This window comes from Callorhinus ursinus, unplaced genomic scaffold, assembly GCF_003265705.2.
Source record: "Callorhinus ursinus isolate GAN/ISIS: 27379988/994484 unplaced genomic scaffold, GSC_fseal_2.0 scaffold15, whole genome shotgun sequence".
In the NCBI taxonomy this organism is placed as follows: Eukaryota; Metazoa; Chordata; class Mammalia; order Carnivora; family Otariidae; genus Callorhinus; species Callorhinus ursinus.
The window spans coordinates 12,570,459-12,593,005 of NW_027397077.1; the positions used below are offsets into that span (position 1 = coordinate 12,570,459).

Genomic DNA, 22,547 nt, shown 5'->3' on the forward strand with positions numbered 1-22,547 from the left:
ATGGCGCACTGGGTGTTATACGCAAACAATGAATCATGGAACACTACATCAAAAACTAATGATGTGGGCACCTGGGTGGCTCAGTTGGTTAGGCGACTGCCTTCGGCTCAGGTCATGATCCTGGAGTCCCGGGATCGAGTCCCGCATCGGGCTCCCTGCTCAGCAGGGAGTCTGCTTCTCCCTCTGACCCTCTTCCCTCTCTCGTGCTCTCTATCTCTCATTCTCTCTCTCTAATAAATAAATAAAATCTTTAAAAAAAACCTAATGATGTGATGTATGATGATTAACATAACATAATAAAATAAAATTGAAAGTGTCTGTGTGGTTTGGTTGGACTCTTGGCATCTATGATCCACCATAAGATGAATTCCTGAATACATCTGTCCCAGGGAGAATGTGGACACATGTAGAACATATTTGAAGCCAACTTTCAGCCTAAAGTCCAGCCCTGCCCAACTAAGTTGTACCCAACCTGCAGATACATGAGGGAGAGGTAAATGCGTATCTTTTTAAGCCAATAGGTTTTGGAATGCCTTGTTATACAGCATTACTGCAGCAATAGCTGCTCAATATATAGATGCTTGGTTTAAGATAAAGTTTCATGGTCTTTGCTGAAGCTAAGGAAACTTAATAATTTTTTTTCCTTTTTTAAAAATTTATTGGGGGGGGCTGTGGGGCAGAGAAAGAATCTCAAGCAGACTCCCCACTGAGCATGGAGCCTGATGCGTGGTTCAATCTCACAACTCCGAGATCAGGATGTAAGCCGAAATCGAGAGTCAGACATTCAACTGCTCAACCGAGCCACCCAGGTGCCCCCTTAATAAATTTTTTTTTAACTGCAGGAGTTAGAGCATTTCACTTCACACGCTGATATATTGTATGAGTTTGTTAGGGCTGCCATAACAAAGTATCACAAACTGGGTGGCTTAAACAACAGAAATTTATTGTCTCACAGTTCTGGAGGCCAGAAGATCAAGGTCAAGGTGTTACCAGGGTTGGTTCCTTCTGAGGACTGTGAGTGACGAATCCAGGCTTCTTTCCTTGGATTGTAGACAGTCATCTTCTCCCTTCCTCTTCACATGGTCTTCCCTCTGTACATGTTTATGTCTGTGTCCAAATTTCCCCTTTTGGTAAGGACATCAGACATTGGGTTAGCAACCACCCAAATGACCTCATTTTAACTTGATTACCTCTAAAAAGAACTTATCTCCAAATAAAATCATATTCTGAGTTACAGGGGATTAAGATTCCAACATATCTTTTGGGGGGGAACATAACTCAATCCATAACAGATGCATTATGAATCTCCAGGATAGGACTATCTAGTATGTCATGTCTCGAGTTTATTTGGCTGGAAAATCCCCTCTGGAAAGTGTCGTTTCCCTGGATACGCTTTGGAAAACTGGCTTTGAGGGATCCATGGATCTCAGATTCAGAGTAGCAGAAGGAATGGGGTCTGAAGAAGGTACAGGAATAAAACAGGTCTATCTAAGCAGTGAATATAAGTCCCATCAGCAAACTGGATGGATCTGAACACTCCAAGGCTGAGCCCTTGATTTCACAAACACCCAGTACTCAAGGTACTGCAGCTGCATTTAATAGTTAGTGGACACCCCTTCACAGTGGCTACCTCGCCACCTTCCCAACAGGAGATAGGATGAATTCTACATCACCCACTTCCAACTGGTACAGCTCTTCATATCTGGACACTCCCACTGACATGAGTATTTTAGAACAGAGTTTAGAATAGAACAGACCCCTGTTGAAATGGCCCTAGAGTTTAATCAAATAAAACAAAAAACAATGATAAAAGAAACATGGAAAACATGACCCATCTTGACCTGTTCAAGTTACAGGCTCAAAATGAGAACCAATAAATACATTGAAACTAGTTAAAAAAAATCATCAAAAATCCATACTAATATTGATTTAGAGTAAATTATTTCCTATTGTGTTAAGCCAGAAATAGAAATGACCACATAACCATAGCTTCAAGCCATAAAACTCCCCAGGCAGGTTTACTTACACTTCTTAAGTTATGTTTCCCAGTGACCTTGTCCCACTTCTGCATGCACAAGATGGGTAAATATTAGATCGAGTACAATCTCCCAGCGTGTGATGCTATTTATATTCATGCAGATCCTTGGCTAGCCATGCACAAGTTTGGAAAATGTCTCAAAACTGCTTAATACACATCTAATTTGAAAAAGTAATCTATTAGAAATATAAAATTAATAATTACCAAAAAATCCAGGAATATGAAAAGTCAATAACTTATATGCATCAAACTGCAAGACATAAAAGTCCTTATGAACTTTCTGAAAACTTCTTCTCTATCATGTTTTCCCTCTCTGATCTCTATCATGCAGGTAAATAGAATGGAGCTGCAAAGAAAAGACAATCATATAAACTTTTAGAGAAAATTAGGTCACTTTACTTTCCAGTGGTTGCATTCTCCTGCCCCCAATATCCATCCCAACTCCATAGGCTATTACAAATAATAAGGGGCTGCCTCAAGTGGCAGGCAAACATCCACTCCAAATCTTTTCTACTCACCTCTCCCCAAGTCAGTCTACAAGTGTGACATTGAGAGCATGGGCTATGGGTTCACACCATTTCAAAGAATTAGCTGTCTATAATACTCCACCACCCTCTTCTTCCATTCAAGAAAGTACATCATGAAGTAAAAAGCACAAGTGATAACATAAGGGTAACTGTGCATCCATGCACTCCAGTGATTCCTAATGTCAATATTGCAACTCTTAGGGGTCCCAAATGTATTTCTATTCATGTAGATCTATGTGGCTGAGAAGTAGCACCTTGAAAATAGCATCTGGGGTGGAATATCCACCAGGAACCCAAGTATCTACTCTTTGCACGCAAGAAATTTGGTCACAGACCCCTACCCATTGCCTCCAAGGTTCCAAATAGTCCTGCACTTCCTATAACACAGGAAGGAAGGATGTTCAACATCCTCCCTTAGATCTGGAGTTGGGTTCAGTTCCCCTGGACAGAATCACTAGAACTTCAAAATACACTGCAAAAGAATTGATGAGTGGTTGCCCTCTTCAACAATGCACATAAGGGTGAAAGGTTTGTATTAGTGAGCATTAAATACACAGAACCATGAATTTCATATACAACAGCACTTGAGCTTCCTAACCTCCACCCTATGATAGACCTGCTTCCCATTTGTATTCACATAGAATAGTTCGAATTGTTTTAGATCACCTGAATTTAGGTTAGTAAACTTCTAATTATCCAAATACGCACTGGTAGAACTACATTTGTAGATGCAGTCTCTGGTTGTTATGCATAAGAAACCACAGTCAAATGTCCCTCATCTCCTTTATGTTCTTTTCTTCCATATAGAAAAATTTTCCATGATTTTTTCCTCTAAAGGGAAATTATAGTCAGTTATGGTAAATGGTAGAAACTCTAAACAGCACAAAAAAACAGTTCTGGGAAAATGAAATAAATTCCTAATAAGAATAAAAATCCCAATTAAACTAAATCACATTCTTTTTTTTTTTAAAGATTTTATTTATTTGACAGAGAGAGATAGCAAGAGCAGGAACACAAGCAGGGGGAGTGGGAGAGGGAGAAGCAGGCTTTCTGCTGAGCAGGGAGCCCGATGTGGGGCTCGATCCCAAGACCCTGGGATCATGACCCGAGCCGAAGGCAGACACTTAACAACTGAGCCACCCAGGCACCCCACTAAATCACATTCTTTTTTTTTTTTAAGATTTTTATTTATTTATTCATGGGAGACAGAGGGAGAGAGAGAGAGAGAGAGAGAAGCAGAGGGAGAAGCAGGCTCCCAAGGAGTAGGGAGCCCGATACGGGACACGATCCCAGGACACTGGGATCATGACCTGAGCCGAAGGCAGAAGCTTAACCATCTGAGCCACCCAGGCGCCCCCTAAATCACATTCTTAGTCATTCTATCAGAACTAGTCATTTTTTTTTATCTAACATAATATGATCTTCCCATTAAACTAAGATTATATTCACAGCTCAGTGTTCCTATAAGGAGTTAATGAACGTAAAGTTAAGTCCTAGACATTGGCATGAACCAGACCTAAGCCGTAAAGCCCAGCTCTCTCATTAACTAGCTGTGTAAACTTGGACAAGCTGCTTATTGTCTCCACATTTATTTTTCATCTGTAAAACAAGAAAAAGTCTAGCACCTACCCAGGTGACTGATGCAAACAGTAAATAAGATAATGTATGCAAAAACCTCCAAGGACCATGCCTGGCAAATTGTAAGCCCCCAACAGATGTCTATTGGTAGCAGAAGCAGTAATAATAGAAACAGCAGCAACAGCAGGAGTCTGGATTGTTCCCCAAGCTTTATTTCATCTAGCTCCACTTTTTGACAAAAACAAAAACCCCACTGGTAAGAATTAGCTGTCTATAATACTCCATATCTTACTCTCCTTCCTGGAAAGAGGAGAGGACTATAATATACCTCCCAACCCCGTGCAGTTGTGTCATTTCCAGCCTAAGGAACTGAGGAGCCAATGTGCCATCTCCACACACCCCCTTCCTCTGGTGTAACAACTCTTGAAGCCATGTGTCAAGATGTAGAAAGCCTGAATCCTGAGTCACTGTCTGGAGGAGGGCTGCCCTAGAGAGTCACCCGACCTACTTCATACTTCCGGTGAGTAAGAAGGAATCTTGATGTGTTAAGCCACTGAGATTTGATTGCTGCAGCAGGATCTACCCTATCCTGACCAACAGGTACTCACAGACCCCTAAAACAGATCCTGACATAATTCCCACAGGAGAAGGAGAGGTGCTTCAATTTTCAAAAAATAACTTGCTTTTTGTCAATCTTTATATTCTTTACTTTGTAATACTACCTCATACTGCAAGTAAATTGACTTTTCAAACTCTGTGCTTCTTCCTCCTTTTACATTTTTAACCTAAAAAAGAAAATAATTGCATTTTACTTATATTTAGTAGATTAATACTGGAGCTTTTACTGGATCACATGTCACATGGTTATAGGGCACCCATAGTACCAAGGTAGCCTGTGATCATAGTTTTTTCCAGAGCTAGGAAGGGGTACTAGAAGCACCCTCAAGTATTCGCTTATTTCTGGCTTACAGCAACATGGGACAGTTAAGTAGAATTATGGATATTTCCTAGTTTAAACTAAACTAACCCTTACAAAATAGACAAGGGGTTTAAAATGTTTTTCCAACAGCAAGAAGGTTTTGTGTGTCCTTAAAATGTACCTCAATATATTATTTATTTTATTTTGTCAACAACCTCCATATTTAATTCTGTGTGAATGTCAGAAAAGACACATAATACATTGGCATAATAGCACATCATGTAATTTATAAGTAAATAAACACATATAAATGAGAGTCTGTGCTCAAAAAAAATTTAATGATAGCAACATAAGATAAAAGCAATTTTGGAGCTGACAGTTTAAAGAATGGCTTTCAAACTTTTTCGTCACTACTTGCATCATTCCTAAATGGCTGTAAACATTTTCCAAAACAACTAAAGAAGAAAACTGTACAGAACTAGGGAAATACACATAGCAGTAACAGGTTCACAAGGACATCATGAACCAGTAAAGTCAGGGGAAAAAAGCAGAAAGGATAGTAAAGAGCATTAATTTGATTTAGGATTGAAGAACACAACTTTCTGTTCCAACTAAAAATCACATTTCCACATCTGAAAACCAGCAAAGGCTCTGTCAGATTGTCAAAAGGATAAGGTGATTGCTTTCTACACATAGAAGCAGAATGAAGAGCAGATTCTCATAGAGATCAAAAATCCTTCTAAAGATACTTGGACACCAAGGGGTGGTATCCAGGGAAACAGATAGGAGGGCCAGCAGATAAACCCAAGAAAGGCAGAGAGCTTCGTGAGGCCAACATCAAGACCAATTATCAAAGAATCACTAGTTCAGCCAAGTTGGAATTATCTCAAATTTCTACAGAAAGTTAAACGATACCTTGAAATTTTTCCGCCAAATGGCACAGCACTCACTACTCCCCATCTCATTGTACTTGTCTCACTACTCGTAAGAGGTGAAGCTGGGATTTAAACCCAGGCATGTCGGACTCCAAAGCCCTTATGAAAACAGCAGCAGATAAATGAGCTCCACAGAATAGGTAGGATTTGGAAATGGAGACTGGCCAACCCTGAAAGGGAAGAGGCAGGGAGAGGGGTTGCTGAGAAGGCCACTAGGGAAAGGGAACAGAAAGAGCAAAGGACTGAAGGGGGAACACCCTGAGTATGTGCAGAAATTACTAAGTGGGAGTGCAGGTAGCATAGGAGATGTGCATGGAGGTGGTATGAGATAAGGCTGGAAGAGGTTGGCTCAGGCCTTCCAAATAAAGGTGCCATCAGCTCAGCCAAAGAGGTAGAATTCACTCTGAAGGCAGTAAGTAATTATTGAGGGCTTTAAAGCAGAGAAAGGGTATAAATGCAAGTAGACACTGGGAAAACTAATCTTGCTATAACATGAAAGATAGATCAAAAAAGAGTAAGAAGGTGCCTTGCACATAGTACATGCTTATTTAATATGAATGGATAAAGGAAAGACCAGGTTACAACTTTTTGTGTTTCTCCAACATGATATCAAACCCATTCCACCCAGTGTTATTTAATATTATTTGGTTTGCTGTTTAGAGAATAAACTCCACTCATTCTAGAAAGAAATAGTTGCTGTGACTTCAAGAATAATTCAATTCACCAGTCAAATGTGGCTCTCTAAATGTTGCTGTTAAAGTGTCTACTCTTGCAAAAATTAACATTTTCCTCTTCAATGCAGAGGGAAGTACATCTGAGCTGCTGTTGTTACTGCTGAAAAAGAAAAAAAAATAACCAAGTATAAAAGTTAGGCAATAAAGAATGATTCCCCCTCTTCTGCAACAGTGTGAAAAAGTTATTGGACAATGAGATCACAAGTTATAATTTCATATTGCTTATGACCTTTTGTAGTCTCTAAGTCAAACACATACTAAACCATAGCTTTCTTGATGATGCCGAACTTTCTTCTGCACAGGTCGTGGTGCCATCTGCAAAGCATCAACTACTCAGTGAGAAGCCAAGGCTGAAAAACACTGAGATGAGTCATAACCTACCTGATTTTCTTCATGGGAAACCCTCATCTGCTCCTTGAGGACAGACATTCGGGCTGCCTCTTCTTTCCTCAAGACTCTCTCCTTTTTGAGCTCAGGACTCCAGAAGGTCTTGATACTGTTCATGGAAGATCCTAACTTGCTGTCCTTGATGTCTAGTTCTTTCCGGAGGAGGTCATTCTCTCTCTGAAGTTCCTTGAGCTGGGCTTGAAGGTCTAACATTGTGCTATCCCTTACCTGCCTCAACATGGAAGGGACCTGGTGGTGGTGATGATGGGATGAGCTAGTCAGACCACCATGTTGATCCGTGTATGAAAGAACATCTGTGTGGGAAAGTCCAGCAGAAGCAATATTGGGACTACTCCCCATGGCTGTGACTCGGCCTCCATATACAGCTCGATTTGTGGCCCTTCCCAGAGTCATGGTGCCCTTTGGGTAAGTTGTCGAAGCCACCCCCTCATGATCACTCAGATACATAGGTCCAGATGTAGCATAGGCTGCATTAAGGGACTGGATATTCTCCATGGACAGTGTCTTGCCTGTTCCTCCACCTCCCCCACTGCTTGTTCTTCTGTGGCCCAAACGAGGAGACCTTGGCAAACGAGGAGATCTGGAAGGACTGCCTTCCAGATTGGTGATTGTTCTTGCACTTCCATACATTTTTCTTCTATTATGAGGTGCTACTAAAGAGAATGACTGCTACACTAAGTTGGGGGTTATGCCAATATTTCCACTATTGGCCAGAATTTTCAATGCATTCTTTTCACAGTTTGTACCAGAAAATGACTCCAGAGGATCTGAAAAATGAGAAAAAAAGATAATCAAAAACAAACTTCTTTAGAACTCTGATTATATTTTTTTAATATATTGATAGATCAATGATGATGACAGATACAAAAACAATAGTCACACCCATATTCATTTTTTTAAAAAGTAGCCCCAAACTTTACTTACTACATGTAAACATTTTGTATATTTCCCCCACCCTGCTCCCAAATAAGCTTAAAAGTTCTCAGAGCAAAGAAGCAGCCCGTTTTTCCTCAGGGAAAATGATGCTCTGCATTTTGGTTTGTGTTAAGTAACAGTCGGGACCTCCAGAAAATTCACCACAGAATTCCTCATCATAGAGAACTTAGCTATAAAATACTCCATCCTACAGGCATGACCCCCATACACAAGTGGCTTGACAGTGACTCTGAGAAGTATTTGCTTCCCGGGATGTCAAATAACAGTCAAGCATGTTGCTACTTCCCACTCCTGTACACATTCCAGACATCACTAATCCACCACAGTCTTCATTTCCACCAAGGTAGGAATTCTTCTCAACATAACAATCTAGATGGTTTACCAACAATCAACTCGCATTGACTCAGTAGTTTGGAACCTATTGGCCATTCTGGAGCTAGAAGAAAAAGAGGTGGTTCGACCATCAGGATTCCTATACTTCTAGCCAGATCCTAAATGCTATTACCAGAGAAAATGGTAGTCCTGTCTTTTTCTCCCTTCACACACTTCTTTCAGGTTGGGACTTCTTTTCCATTTTGGTTGACCTAAATATTTACTGCACACTAATCCACACCTGAAGGAGAAATGGTACAAGGGAACAGTAGACCATGTTAGAGCTCCTGGTCCCATATCCCCTGGAGAAAAGGAGTAGACGCTCCCTGTCCTGGTCATTCAAGTTCAAGTACTTTGTTGCAGAATTTTATGTAGCTGGGTTACAGGGTTGTGATCATCCCTTCAATGTTAGGACTCAAATGGCCTTATTGTGGTTCATCATGGCCTCCTGCTCTTCCTCTGAGGATGTGTTTAGTGTACTTTATTTTTCTTCACCTTTAGACACTAAGACCACAGATTTTAGAGAAGGGCAAACCAGGTTTCAAATTTCCATTCACTGACTGGCTGAGTGACCTTAGGTTAGGGATAGGCATGTTACCCCCATTGGCCCAAAAATATTTATACCATACTTTAGCTGGAACAATTGGGAAAGATAAGCTTTTTTTTTTTTTTAAGATTTTTATTTATTTGAGAGAGAGTGCATGAGAGTGCGTAGGGTCAGAGAGAGAAGCAGACTCCCCAATGAGCAGGGAGCCCGATGCGGGACTCAATCCTGGGACTCCAAGATCATGACCTGAGCCAAAGACAGTTGCTCAACCAAATGAGCCACCCAGTGCCCCAGATAAGCTCTTTTTCAGCTAGAATTACTTGCTTTTGAGATGGAGCTTCTGAGGACTACCATATGGAAACGGCTGCCTTGGGAGTGAAGCTAAGCAAAGGAAAGCAGAGCCAAACTTTTTTTTTTTAAGATTTTATTTATTTATTTGACACAGAGAGCGAGCACAAGCAAGGGGAGTGGCAGGCAGAGGGAGAAGGAGAAGCAAACTCCCCACTGAGCAGGGAGACTGATGCGGGGCTCCATCCCAGGACTCTGTGATAATGACCTGAGCCGAAGGCAGACGCTTAACCGACTGAGCCACCCAGGCGCCCCAGAGCCAAACTTTAGATAGTATGAAATCAAACTAAGTGACATCACTTGATACCCTGGATTCAGCAGTCATTGAAGGTACATCTACCCCAGGCCAGTTTAGTTACACATGCCAGGTAGACTGACTGAATTAATGGCTCCAATTCTTTACTCCTTCCTGCATCTATATCCTTGGCAGTACCCTCCCAATCTGACTCTGAGTTCACTCATATGATTTGTTCTGGCCAATAAGGTGGTAGCATATGTGAAGGAAGCAGAGGCCTGACGTAGCACTTGTGTTATCTACTTTCTTGCTCTTTTTCCTCTGCAATAGTAATTAGAATATGCCCGGTCTAGCTTGCTGTTAGATGAGATATATGAAATAGAGTCAAGGTGTCCTAGTCAACAGCCAACCAACCGCAAGACATTTGAGCAAGCCCAGTCAAGATCAGCAGAGCTGCCTAGCCAACCAGCAGCTGATCACAGATGCATGAGTTGAGTCCAGCTGACATCCAATGAGCCCCATACACTAGTGGACGAAACAAATACTTCTTACTATGTCACTAATGTTTTGCAGCTGGATGTTCTGCAGTGTTGCTGCAGCAACAGACAAGAGATATATTCACTCACAAGTTTTTTTTCATTACATTCAATTCTAGTTGGGGTATCTGTGATTTATACCCTAAAGAGTCCTCATATACGGTGTGAAGAAATATTTTCCATTAAAGCTCCTCCTTTCCCTAAAGTGTCCCAACAAAGAATTATACTCCTGTTTCTAACTAAGGAACTTAGTTTCAAATGTTTATGTTACTCAGAGCTTCATTTTATTTTACTTGAAAATATACAAAAATCATTTTGTATTCAAGATTTTTGCATGATAATCTGTTCTCTAGAAAAGGCAAATCAACAGTTCCAACAATAGGATTCAGTTACATAAATGATGAGAGAGACAGACAGACCGTAGATAGAATAATGTGACCGTAACATGAATAGTTAATGAGATGGAAAGATATTCATGACACACCACTCGGGGCAGGGATGGGGATACAGACTACAAAACATTTTTATGGCTTACATTATAAAACACACATACACACACTAACTTACAGAGAAGACTGGGCAACACACATCAAAATGTTAACAGTGGCGGGATTCCAAGTGGTTTTCATTTTCTTTTATTTGTATGTGTGAAAATTTCTATAATAAAGATCTTTTATATTGTCTTTTTAGTCTCTTTCATTTATTTCTGCTCTAATTTATTTCTGATCTTTGTTATTTTCTTCCTTGTACTAACTTTGGGCTTAATTTATTCTTCTTTCTCTAGTTCCTCAAGGTGTAAAGTAGGTTGTTTATGTGAGATCTTTCTTTTTTTCCTAATATAGGTGCTCATTGCTATGAACTTAAGAAGATATATTTTTCCCTTCTATAATTCCAACAGCTAAATAAATTTGTTATTTTTTCTATGCTTAGAATCTAGGAATCTAGGTTCTGGCTGAGCCACCACTATTAGAGTTGTCCTCCTAGAAGTGATGAAATCTAACTTGTCCTTCCCTGTCTTCTCTTGTGTCTGGAGGCAGACATTTCTGAGGTCTCTAGCTAGGCTGGAAGTCCCAATCCAAATCTGATAAAACGTATACCCACACAGATTTCATCTTGGGTGATTTTACCAGCCTAGCTGGCCCAGGTGCTGGAAAATTGCAATAACCAACAAAAAGTGGATCTGATCATTTTGGAAACATACACAACACACAGATAACATACTATATACAGAGATATAGTAACTTACTTGAAACAATGTTTCCTTATTTAAAGAGCAATACATGTTGACAATGGCTCCCAGTTTCCTTGGGGTCTCTTTTTAGGGGTAGTATCAGGTTTATGTTAGTCATGGAATGGACTGAGAAACTTTACATTTTTCACATGTTCTGGAACAGTTAGCATAATAAGCAACTTCTCTATCCCTGAAACGTTTGGAAGAACACATCCATAAACTAAATGGGCTTGGCTGTTGGTTACTTTTTTATTTTTCACTATGTTTAGTGATCTATTAAGGCTTGTTACCTATTTTGTATCAATGATCATTTAAATGTTTCTTTTTTTATTTTTAAAGATTTTATTTATTTATTTGACAGAGAGAGACAAAGCAAGAGAAGGAACACAAGCAGGGGGAGTGGGAGAGGGAGAAGCAGGCTTCCCACTGAGCAGAGAGCCCGATGCGGGGCTCAATCCCAGAACCCTGGGATCATGACCTGAGCTGAAGGCAGACACTTAACGACTGAGCCACCTGGGCACCCCCATTAAAATGTTTCTTAAGCAACAGTCCATTCCATCCAGATTTTTCAGCCTTACTGGTATTGCTTTGTTTAACTTTTCCTTAAAATTTTAAAAATCTCCAGTTATGTCCCTATCTCATTCCTAATGTTTGTATTTTTGTTTCTCTTGATGACTGTATGACAAATGTTTGTCTACTTTTTTAGTGTTTTAAAGATACAGTTTTTGTTTTATTGATACATTTTACTACATTCTATCCTCCATTTCATCAGCATCTCTTTATCCTTAATAATAATCTCTACTTTCTTTGTGTTTACTTTGTCTTTTTGTATTAAATGTTCATTTATCTTCAAATCATATTTTCTGATGAAGGTATGTAATATCATACACATTGTCTGCGTATTCCAGGATTTTATGTATAGAACTCTTGTCATCTGTAAATAGCTTCCTATTTTTCTTTTGAGTTTTTTTTCTATGCCAGGGATTATTCAGAAAGATATATTTAAATGTCAAAGTGGTTATAAGTTTTTGGTTAATTGGTTCTAATTTTGGCTAGTCATTCTAATTTTTGGCATTGGGATCATGGAATATAACATATATGTTTCTAATCTTTGAAATTTGTCAGACTTTCTAATTGGCCCAAGAAATTATCAGTTTCCTTAATTGTGAAAACAACTGATGGATGATTATAGAAAATTTTTAAAGTGTAGATATGCATACAGAAGAAAATGAAAACACTCCCAATCCTGGCACCGATAGGCAATATCTGTTAATAAGTTGGTGTTGTTGCTTCCAATTTCTTTTAAGTGTGTGTGTAATTTTAGACAAAATTAGTTATTAAATTCTATATAAAGTCTGGTACTCTCCTTTTTCTTCAAAGTTTTATCTCAGTGTCATCTCCTTTTTTCCACTTAACATTAATGCATAAAACATCTTAATAAAACATGATTTTTAATGGCCACCATGAGTCTCCAAGACGGCCACCAATTCCTCTCCTTCCTGTACACCTTTGTCTTGCCTTCCACGAAGAGGTGGATTCTATTTCCCTTCTACCTGAATCTAGACTGGCCTTGTGACTGGTTGGACCAGCAGATGCTGCAGAAGTGACACTGTTCCAGCTCTGAGCCTAGCTTTAAAAAGGCCTAGCAGCCTTAAAAAACAGAGATTTAAGGTCCAAGCTATCTTACTGGAAAGAGAAGTCACGCAGAAAGATCCCAGAAGATGAGACATGAAGAGAGTTACAAGGAGAATCAAAGCGTCCCAGCTAAGAGCCAGCACCAAGACACCAGACTGGTGAGACAGGCCTCCTAGACTGTCCAGCCCAGCTGCCATCTAAAATTAGGTGCATGAGTGACAGCCAACACCATGTGTAATAGAAGGACCACCCAATCAACCCAAAGAGTGACAGGAAATACAGGAGATCAAAATAATGACTGGTTGGGGTTTTGACCCTACTAGAACAAGAAATAAATATAATTCTATATTTATTTTTCAAACATTCAACACAGAAGCCAGAATGTCAAGAGGAATATAGGTCCATCATCATCAGTCTATATGTCTAAGAAGTGAGGAAACAGGTGGATATTGCTTACTCCAAGAGCACACCAGACAAGAGGCATTATGTACAATTCCAGAGAACTTACTAAATCAAAGAGGAATTTCAGAGACCATCAAAATAGGTAACAATAATTTCTTTACCGGTACACATCTTCTTAACAATAAAGCATCATTAGCAACCTAGGCCCAACACTTTACTTGGGAATTACTCTCTTTCTCCAGATTTACAAAGAGCAGCACGGTTTCTTGGAACAATCCTGCCCTTACAGCTAGTTGCAGCATATTGGGTGATGTTCATTTCACAGATGAGACGGGCCCAGCTGACAAGGTAAGCCAAGGCAAGTTCCCATGGCTATCATATCCTCCTAAGCCTCATGATTCCTACTTGTTCTCCTGAGTCACTCACAAACCCCCCACCCCCAGCTGTGTCTAAGTCTCCTGACATATTTTTAGGTACTTGTTCTGACACTCGGGCTTTTTTGGGTTGTAGTCTCCTAATTCTCATCTATCCTGAACTTTTTTTTCTTAGTTCTGTAAAATGAATCCCTGAGAAAGTGCAAAGAGATCAACTTTTTTCTGCAATCAATAATGCAATAATGCCTTCTATTGCTCATGACTGACTTCAAGGTAACCATTTCTAAGCTTTTCCACCTACCTATAAATGCATTCTAGGAAATAAGGTCAAAATTAAGATTTTACTGTTTCAAATACTATTATGAAGCCAAGATAGGCTCAATCATTGAGCTTTCTTGTAAACTCTTAAAAACACCTGCTTTCTTATATAGATGTGATGTACAATCCTAAAAAGGATAAATTATTAACTAGATTAAACTGAGCACAGAAACAGACAAATGTTGCTGAATATGACACAAAGGAAATTAATTGCATGACACCTTTCACTTCCAAAACACCTCATGAAAAAAAATTCAAAGTTTGAGGATAAGTTCCATTTAAGGCTCAAAAACATAATCAAATCAAAGATGCTATTATGGACCTGTAAGAAAACTTTCTCTAATTGCATATGGATGCATAAATAAAATATACACTCATCCACTCATTCTTTAAAAGGTTTATGGACTCTTGATCTCTAAGCTCAGGGGAAAACAAGGTGGAGAGAGCCTTGATTTGGGCCTACCTCAAGTGTCTCAGACTATCATGGTCTGGAATGGTCTATTTTAAGAAGAAAGCACTTCCTGCTATCTGCTCTAAATTAGGTTAAGTTTATTTCCACAGATCTCAGCCTCAGCCCATCACCTGAGCCCTGCTGACAGACCGTGTGAGCTGAGATCATCAGTATCTCCCAAGATTTAGCCCAAATTAAAATATCCTTTTTTTTTCTTCTCAGCATCCCTAACTTTTAAAAAAATTTGTGTCACAAAGTACAGTTAATTCTGAAATTCTTCTAGAGGAAGACAGAGTGTAGAACAAATCTCAAGCAAGAAGCAGCTGCCCAGGAGCCAGATGCTGCCCGCAGATGTGTTATATATGGCTAGCACAGTGTTCTTTAGAATTTTGATGTAATTGCCAACAGGGAGAGATAGAGACATTTCAAATTAAAATACAGATTGCAGCATCTCCTGAAAAATCTGAAAATCTGACAATGCCAAACCCATTTCCCCACATGACAACAACTGGTTAGAGCCAACCAGCAGCTACCCCTTCAAGAGAGAGCATGCCCCCTCCAGTTTGCCACAGTCCCCTCCATTCCTTACGGCCTTATATTCAATCTGATGCTCTCTTTTCATGCTTGATTTGCTCTCGTTTCCCCTTCTACTGTCACCACCCTATTGCACCAACATGAATTGCTTCAGCTCTCCCATACCTTCCCAAAGCATCTCTCCTTTCCTAATCCTCCTCCTTCTGTCTCACACATCGTAGTCTACAGTGCACTCCTGATCACAAAATAGCTCCCCTGACCCACTTAAAGCCCTTCAAAGCATCCCAGTGCTCTTTGGACAAAGACCAAAATCCTTTCCGTGGCCATACAGGATTTGGCCAATGCCAACAGTTCCAGCCATTCTTGCCATTCTAATCACTGGCTCTGCCTGAGTCTTCTTTCTGATGCTCAGTTGCATCAAGTCCCTTCCTGACTCAGCTTCCCCTGTGCTGTTCTCTCTGCAGGGCTCATTCCTACTCATCACTTAGATCACAACATCCAATAGCATACCCTCTACAAGATCTGTCCCATCCAAATCAGGTCTCTTGGCTACGTTCTCTCAAAGCATAATGCTTTTTTTTCATGGTATGAAAGACCCAATCAAGGCTGCAGACTCTTGGTTTGCAAAATAGGAAACCATGCAGGAGAGTAATCAATATGCACAAGGGATTCTGGAGCCTTTGGGGAGGAAAGTCACTGACACTCCACTCACAAAGCCCAAGATTCAGAGGAAGTGAGCCTGGTGGGAGGAGATGAACATGGTTACAAACAATACCACAGCTATCAGGAACAAAATAATTACTTCAAGATAAGAGGGTATCCAGGCTGGTGAGTGGGACTCAAGACAAGTGACCCAGGAGTCATGGAGAAGCCTGTATGGACAAAGCATTTGGGTGAGGTGGGAAGCTCCTAGGGACCATGCCATGCTGCATGGAGCCTGTGCAGTGGGGCACAATGCTATGTACAAGGATATGACCCATGAGGAGGTCCAAGTGTTCCCGGCAGTGCTCCCCACAATCAGACACTGAGACAAGGATTTGGGTACAGGTGGTTCATTCAGAAGGTAATCCCAGGAAGCACTCTGGGGAGAATTTGGCACTAAAACATGAAAGTGAAAGAAGTCAATTTGGGGTACATTTTCGAGGAAGTTTCTGCTGTGGGAAACTGGGTTCAGTCCTGCTGAAGGAGCTCTGAGAAACAGTGTAAAGCCTGCCTCAGAGTTATACTTCCATCAGGGTAAGGGACCCACTGACCATCAGTAGACATCTGCTCCCCTGGCACTTCCAACCTGCAGTGCATGGAGGCCATGAGAAAATCCTCATGTTCCAAGTACAGTCCATGAGTGCCGAGATGTGGGTAAGACACCAATGACATCTGCTGCACCATGCATGGCACACCAGTGGCTGAGCTGGCCACTGGGAAACTGGGTTGGCCTTCCCTTGCTGAACCGTATAGTTGGGACCATAGCATCCTTCTGTCTGAGGAAGACCAGTCTCAATGGCAACACCTTGTGGCTCAAAGATGCAATCATACAGCAGAATAGTTGGACAGAAACCATCTCCGGACTTAGGTATGGGATTTATATCCATATCCCCCTCACTTTGGGGCAGTGTAATTCTGGGGTAGGGGGTCAGGGGAGAAGACAGGGAGAGGAAGAGAGAGGTAGGGAGAGCCCTGGATGACAGATCTGGAACTTCCTGCTAAGCTGGCAGGTGGGTTCCAGCATTTTTGGTTTAAGTTGGACAAATGAAATTTGGAGCAAGGTTTTTGAACAATCCATATATGATCCAAAAGCCCTTCTACACTTTATAATTCTATATGAATTTGTGTGATTATTTATTGGGGCCTCTCTGGCCTCCTATTTTAAACCCTTACCCTGTACCCCAGTGTTTTTACATTTCTTCTACCATTTGTGGGGCCCAGGGCAAGGGTACAAATAGAGGCCCAAGTACCATATATCCATACATTTTACAGTTTAAATCGAGCTAACAACCTAGTAAATAAAATATCTTCCTACCTTGACAAACATAAAATGTGGAAGGTGAAGTTTTAATTTTAAACTAAGAATTCTTGGATTCTTCAATGTTCTGGCCAAAACATGGTGGCAAGAGGCAGGCCTATCTCCAGCCAACATCCTTCTCTCCACACCCCTGGCTTAACCACACCCCAGAGGGTCTCATACACATGAATTCTGCAGCCTGCACACTAGGCTAGCTCTGTCAAACCAGCACCAGCCAACTTTTTCTATAAAATACCAGATAGTAAATATTTTAGGTTTTGTGGGCCATTAGTCTTTGTCACAACAACTCAATTCTGCATTTCAGCACAAAAGCAGCCATAGACAATCTGTAATTAGATGAGTGTGGCTATGTTCCAATAAAACTTTATTTATAAAAACAAGTGTTAGCTGGATTGGGCCCACAGGCAGTGGTTTGCTGACACCTGGTATATACTTTTACAAATAGGTGCCCCTCAGCAGCTCCAGGCCTAAGGGTATACACATCGGTAGCTTGACTTCTACTCAGGAGGACAGACCTGGCAAAAAATCCCAAACAGACCCTGGAAGACAACTCGGAGTCATTTAGGAAGGGCGGTCTCAGGCCTGTGGGTACCCAGAGCGGACCCTAGAATGCCGGCATAGGCTTCAGGTGGGCACCTCCTTTCAGCACTGCAGACTCCTCCCCCATGGGGAAGATGCAGTCAGATGAGGGCCAGAGTGGGCCCTCTAGAGCCTGAGGCCCTTTGCAGGGGCTCTTCCTGACCAGACCTAAGAGAACACAGAGGATTCAAAACAGTTTTGAATATTTGAAAGAACATATTTAATATTATGCCATTTTCATCATATCATTGAAATCACTTCCATGACAATACAACAATTTTGTTACCATAGCCAGGAAGGTAAGACATAGTTTGTTTTTTAATAATTTTTTTAAAGATTTTATTTATTTATTTGAGAGAGAGAGAATGAGAGATAGAGAGCACGAGAGGGAAGAGGGTCAGAGGGAGAAGCAGACTCCCTGCCGAGCAGGGAGTCCGATGTGGGACTCAATCCCGGGACTCCAGGATCATGACCTGAGCCAAAGGCAGTCGCTTAACCAACTGAGCCACCCAGGCACCCTTTTTAATAATTTTTTTAAAGATTTATTTATTTATTTGAGAGAGAGAGTACGCCCACCTGTGCAGGGGGTTGGGGAGGGGCAGAGGAAGAGAGAGAGAGAGTCCCAAGCAGACTCCATGCTGAGCATGGAGCCCAACGTGGGGCTCAATCTCACAACCTTAAGATCACAACCTGGGCCAAAACCAAGAGTGAGATGCTTAACCAACTGTGCCACCCAGGGGCCCTGATATAGTATTTTTAAAAAGGAAAGAAAGAACTCAAAATCAGATCTGATTGGAAACACATCTTTCATTTCTTGATGTGCAGCCTTAAGCAAAATAATCTCCAATCCTCACTTTTCTCAGCTGTAAATGGGGATAATAGCAGTACTTTTCAGAGTGATTTGGGAAAGATTAAGTAAGATAATAAAAGAAAAGTAATTAGCACAATGCCCAGCACACAGCTAATGCTCAAATAAAGCTAAATGTGATAAGCTCAAGGCTACCAGAATAGGACACACTGATTTTGAAATTCCAAATTGTCTTAGAACTCTCTCAGTTCATGACACTTGCCTTGTCAGACAGTCCTAAGTCAAACTCAGCCTACTATTCAAAACTGCTCAAGACATCAACCATTTTTTAAAACTGGAAAGAAAAATAGCCATTTTTCCCATCATCTTCAGGGTACAATATTATACATCTGTAGATACTGAAAGTCCCAATAATAAGCCATTTCATTTTTAAATTCCACAATGATATGAATCAGGAAAAAAAAAAAATCAAGCTTGATGTAGCAGAGATTTTAAAAATTGCTTTCCCATCATTCTCCAAGAAGCACTTTGCAACTCAAACACATTCATCCACACATCACTACTCTCTCCTTTAGTTCCCTCAAACTCGTTTTATAATTACTGTTTTCCATGTACAGATTTAGCATGATTACATGTTCAGCTGCCTTGGCTCTATTTTATGGTAAGGTACTTAAATGAAGAGGCTGACTATATTCTATACTACAAGGTAAGGACTCTGTATAACCACGTATTAGCCATTTCTAATTAGCCATTTCCATAGTTTTAATTTCAAACTCTGTCAATTTATTCTAAAGGATTAAATTTAAAACCTGAAACCCCTAAAAACTTTTGTTAAAGGAAGAAACCACTATCTAGTACACAGCTAAATCCACAAGTTAAAAATATAGCAAAATCTCAAACAATAAACAGTAAAAATAGAAAAGCTGAGATGTTAAATCAAAATAAAAAGACAGTTATGGTTAATATAATATACTGACTATAACAATATTATTCATTGCCTCATAAAGTTTCATAAATATAACAAATTAAGCTGGTTGCACTAAAGAGATAAATAAGGTTTTGAGATTCATTTTTAAAACATCTGTGCATTTTCTTTAATCTGCAAACATAAAGTGTCAATTGGCAAAGCTTTAGCTATAGTGTACTTACAAAAAAAGAATAGTCAGGAATTATTGGGTTTACACTAAAAAATTCTCCATCTGTCAACAGATGTTCCAGAGAAAGTACAAAAGGTAGAAGAAGAATAATGCTACCCCTATACCCTTAAAAACTCAATCACACAAAATTTTTCTACATTTAAAATCAACATGTAGGATTATGTCTAAATAGGCTTTTGCTAGAAAAGAAAATACACATAATCATGCACACAAGGAAAAATTTTGGCAAAGATTTTAAGCTATTCCAAAAAGAAGAAGAAGAAAGGACCACCATCAATAGCAAGAGATGGGAAATGGCTTCAATGTGCACATTTTAGAGACAAGCATTCATCTATGTATTCTGCAAAGAAGAGAAAGAATGAATGCTATATCTTAATTCTGGGGTCTCTCAAAAATATGACTGATTACCATGAAGGAGTCACATGAGCCTTTAGCAAGGGCCAAGTGTAAGGTGGGGCTAAATGGTACTCAGAAATGCCTCAAAAAAACTGAAATTATAGTGAATGAGAGTCAATATCTACATTAAGTCATCAAGAAACTCTTATCTCTTAGTGCACAGATAAGGGTGAGCTTATCAAATATAAAAAATATATTAAGAGGGAAATTACAGCACATAGTTCAAATCTCTTCAACAATATTTCTAGAGAACAAATCTGTAATATGGTTTCTGACCTTCCAGGGACCCAAAGCCTTCCATTTCAAAGGGGAGCCACAGCCCCTTTATTCAGGTAACATGAGCAATAACTCTATTGTGCAAGGCTGCCAGGTGTTGTGAACACTGGAAATAGATGAGAGCCTCTCTAGGAGTATAGGGTGTGGTCTCAGATGGAGAGTCTTATGAAAGAAAGACAGAGTAGTACCAAAGAGAGAAAACCCAGCTGTTTAACCTGGGCAAGTACTGAGAAGGGGGTAGATCCACAGCTGTATATAAAGAATTTATAAATCTCATGAGAACTTAAGGTTGTTTTTATTTCAGTACTCTGAAAACAAATAATGTAAGGATACCCTTGATCATCACTGTAGCCATGCCCATTGTGTTTGAGCAACAAGCCCTATACTCAGGAATCACCATGGGTCAATGAGAAAGGAAAAAAGATGGGACTTGGGAATCTAAATGATGTGTTCTTACTCAGTGAAAGGTAAGGGAGGTCAAGTTCCTCAGCATGAATCTAAGTTTCACAGAAGTTGAATATTGTGAATATGGTGGGAGAACTAAGTCACCACCCAGTACACGGCAGCATAGAGCAGTTGACTGCCAAAGAACCCACCCAGAATAGTAAGCAGTTTTTTACATATTTATCATATTTATTTACAAGCAGTAACTTAGTTAATGTGGTTAAATTAATTTTGTCTATTTGAATTAGTAATATGAAGTGTACTTAATTTCTTTGTTTTTTAAGTTTATTTTAGTAATCTCTATACCCAACATGGGGTTCAAACCCACCACCCCAAGATCAAGAGTCGCATGCTCCACTGACTGAGCCAGCCAGGTGCCCTGAAGTATACTTAGTTTCTAAATTGATTTAGGTTTTATAAAGGAGCTAAAAAACAAAAAAACTAAACTAAACAAAAAAACCTCACCTGCAATTACACTATATATTACCATTACAATCATTACACATTACAATCATTACAATACAATGATTTAAGTCAACCCTGGGATGCTAAAAATTATTTCTTTAAAAGGAATCTCTCCGGGCCCCTGGGTGGCTCAGATGGTTAAGCAAATGCCTTCAGCTCAAGTCATGATCCCAGGATCCTGGGACTGAGCCTCAGCGTTGGGCTCCCAGCTCAGTGGGGAGCCTGCTTCTCCCTCTGCCCCCTTCCCCCTCCACACCTCCCCCCCACCCCGCTCATGCACACACGCACTCTCTCTCTCTCAAAAATAAATAAAATCTTTAAAAAAAAAAAAGTATCTCATCCAACCTTGAGAAATTCTAAGTCCCGAAACCCATATTTATTATCTGTTTGAGTCCTGAATCCCACAATTATTATCTTTTTAAACCTTGAGCAAGTTAACAAACCTCTCTGAGCCTCAGTGAATAACAATGGCCTCTAGAGTAACAATGGCTACTTCACAAAGGTGAGTCCTGATTAAATCAGAGAAAGCACAAGTGCTCAGCACAGTGCCTGAAGCTTAGTAAATACTCAGTACAACAACCCTCATCTTCATCAATATTAAAGGATGATCATCTTGTTGTTAATAACAAGTTCTTTATTCTCTATTAATTCCACATATGACTATGAAAAGCATTCGAATTCTGGGCTTATGTTCTCTTTAATCTCTACGATTGGTTCTTGAAAGACAGTAAATTGATAGAATTATTACAAATAATACTACTACTTACATGGGTGGTTTTACATGGATTCCAGGAAGAGAACTAGACCCTTAAGCACAATATGTTTCTTCCTTATGTATAAAAGAGGAATAACAATATTAAACATGTTGCAATGGCTCTACAAAGACTGGCTGATTAAAAAGGTTGCTAAGCAATTTGCTCATGAGGGTAAAATTTTTGCCAGTGCAGCAAATTGCATCATTTGTTCAAAATATTCACTGTCCCTCTCTAGTTAGCTCATCCCCACAGTCTGTTTCCCATAAAAGAATCCTTCCTGCCCCTCCAGACATCAGGCTTGGCCATGTGACTTGTTTTGCCAAATGCAATGAGAACTGAAGTAACACATGCCATATCCAAACAGAAGTTGTTAAGAGCCATCTTATGTGCAATCCATTGGTTTCTTCTTCTTTACAGTGACACTGGCTCATCCAAGAAAATGACCACTCGTTCAGCCTGAGAACCAGAATAAAGACAATGTAGGGCCGCACCACAGACAACCCATGAGAGAGAAATAAGCCACTGAAATTTGGAGGTTGTTATCTCAGCATAACCTAGCAGTGTCTGATTAATACATCCAGCTCCCAGA

The 22,547-nt window shown here is 40.1% G+C and overlaps 1 protein-coding gene across 7 annotated transcripts in view; it reads right to left on the reverse strand.

Annotated features, from left to right (window-relative positions):
* Positions 1-22,547, reverse strand: part of ERC2 (ELKS/RAB6-interacting/CAST family member 2) — a 985,383-nt gene that overhangs the window by 947,637 nt on the left and 15,199 nt on the right. For all 7 annotated transcript variants that reach the window (XR_012380904.1, XR_012380905.1, XM_073901383.1 and 4 more), the window contains one exon: positions 7,113-7,906. Coding sequence is in view for 5 of the 7 variants with exons in the window: in XM_073901383.1 (XP_073757484.1) it covers positions 7,113-7,769 (657 nt within the window). In the remaining 2 variants the exon portion in view is untranslated. The remainder of the gene's footprint in view (positions 1-7,112; positions 7,907-22,547) is intronic.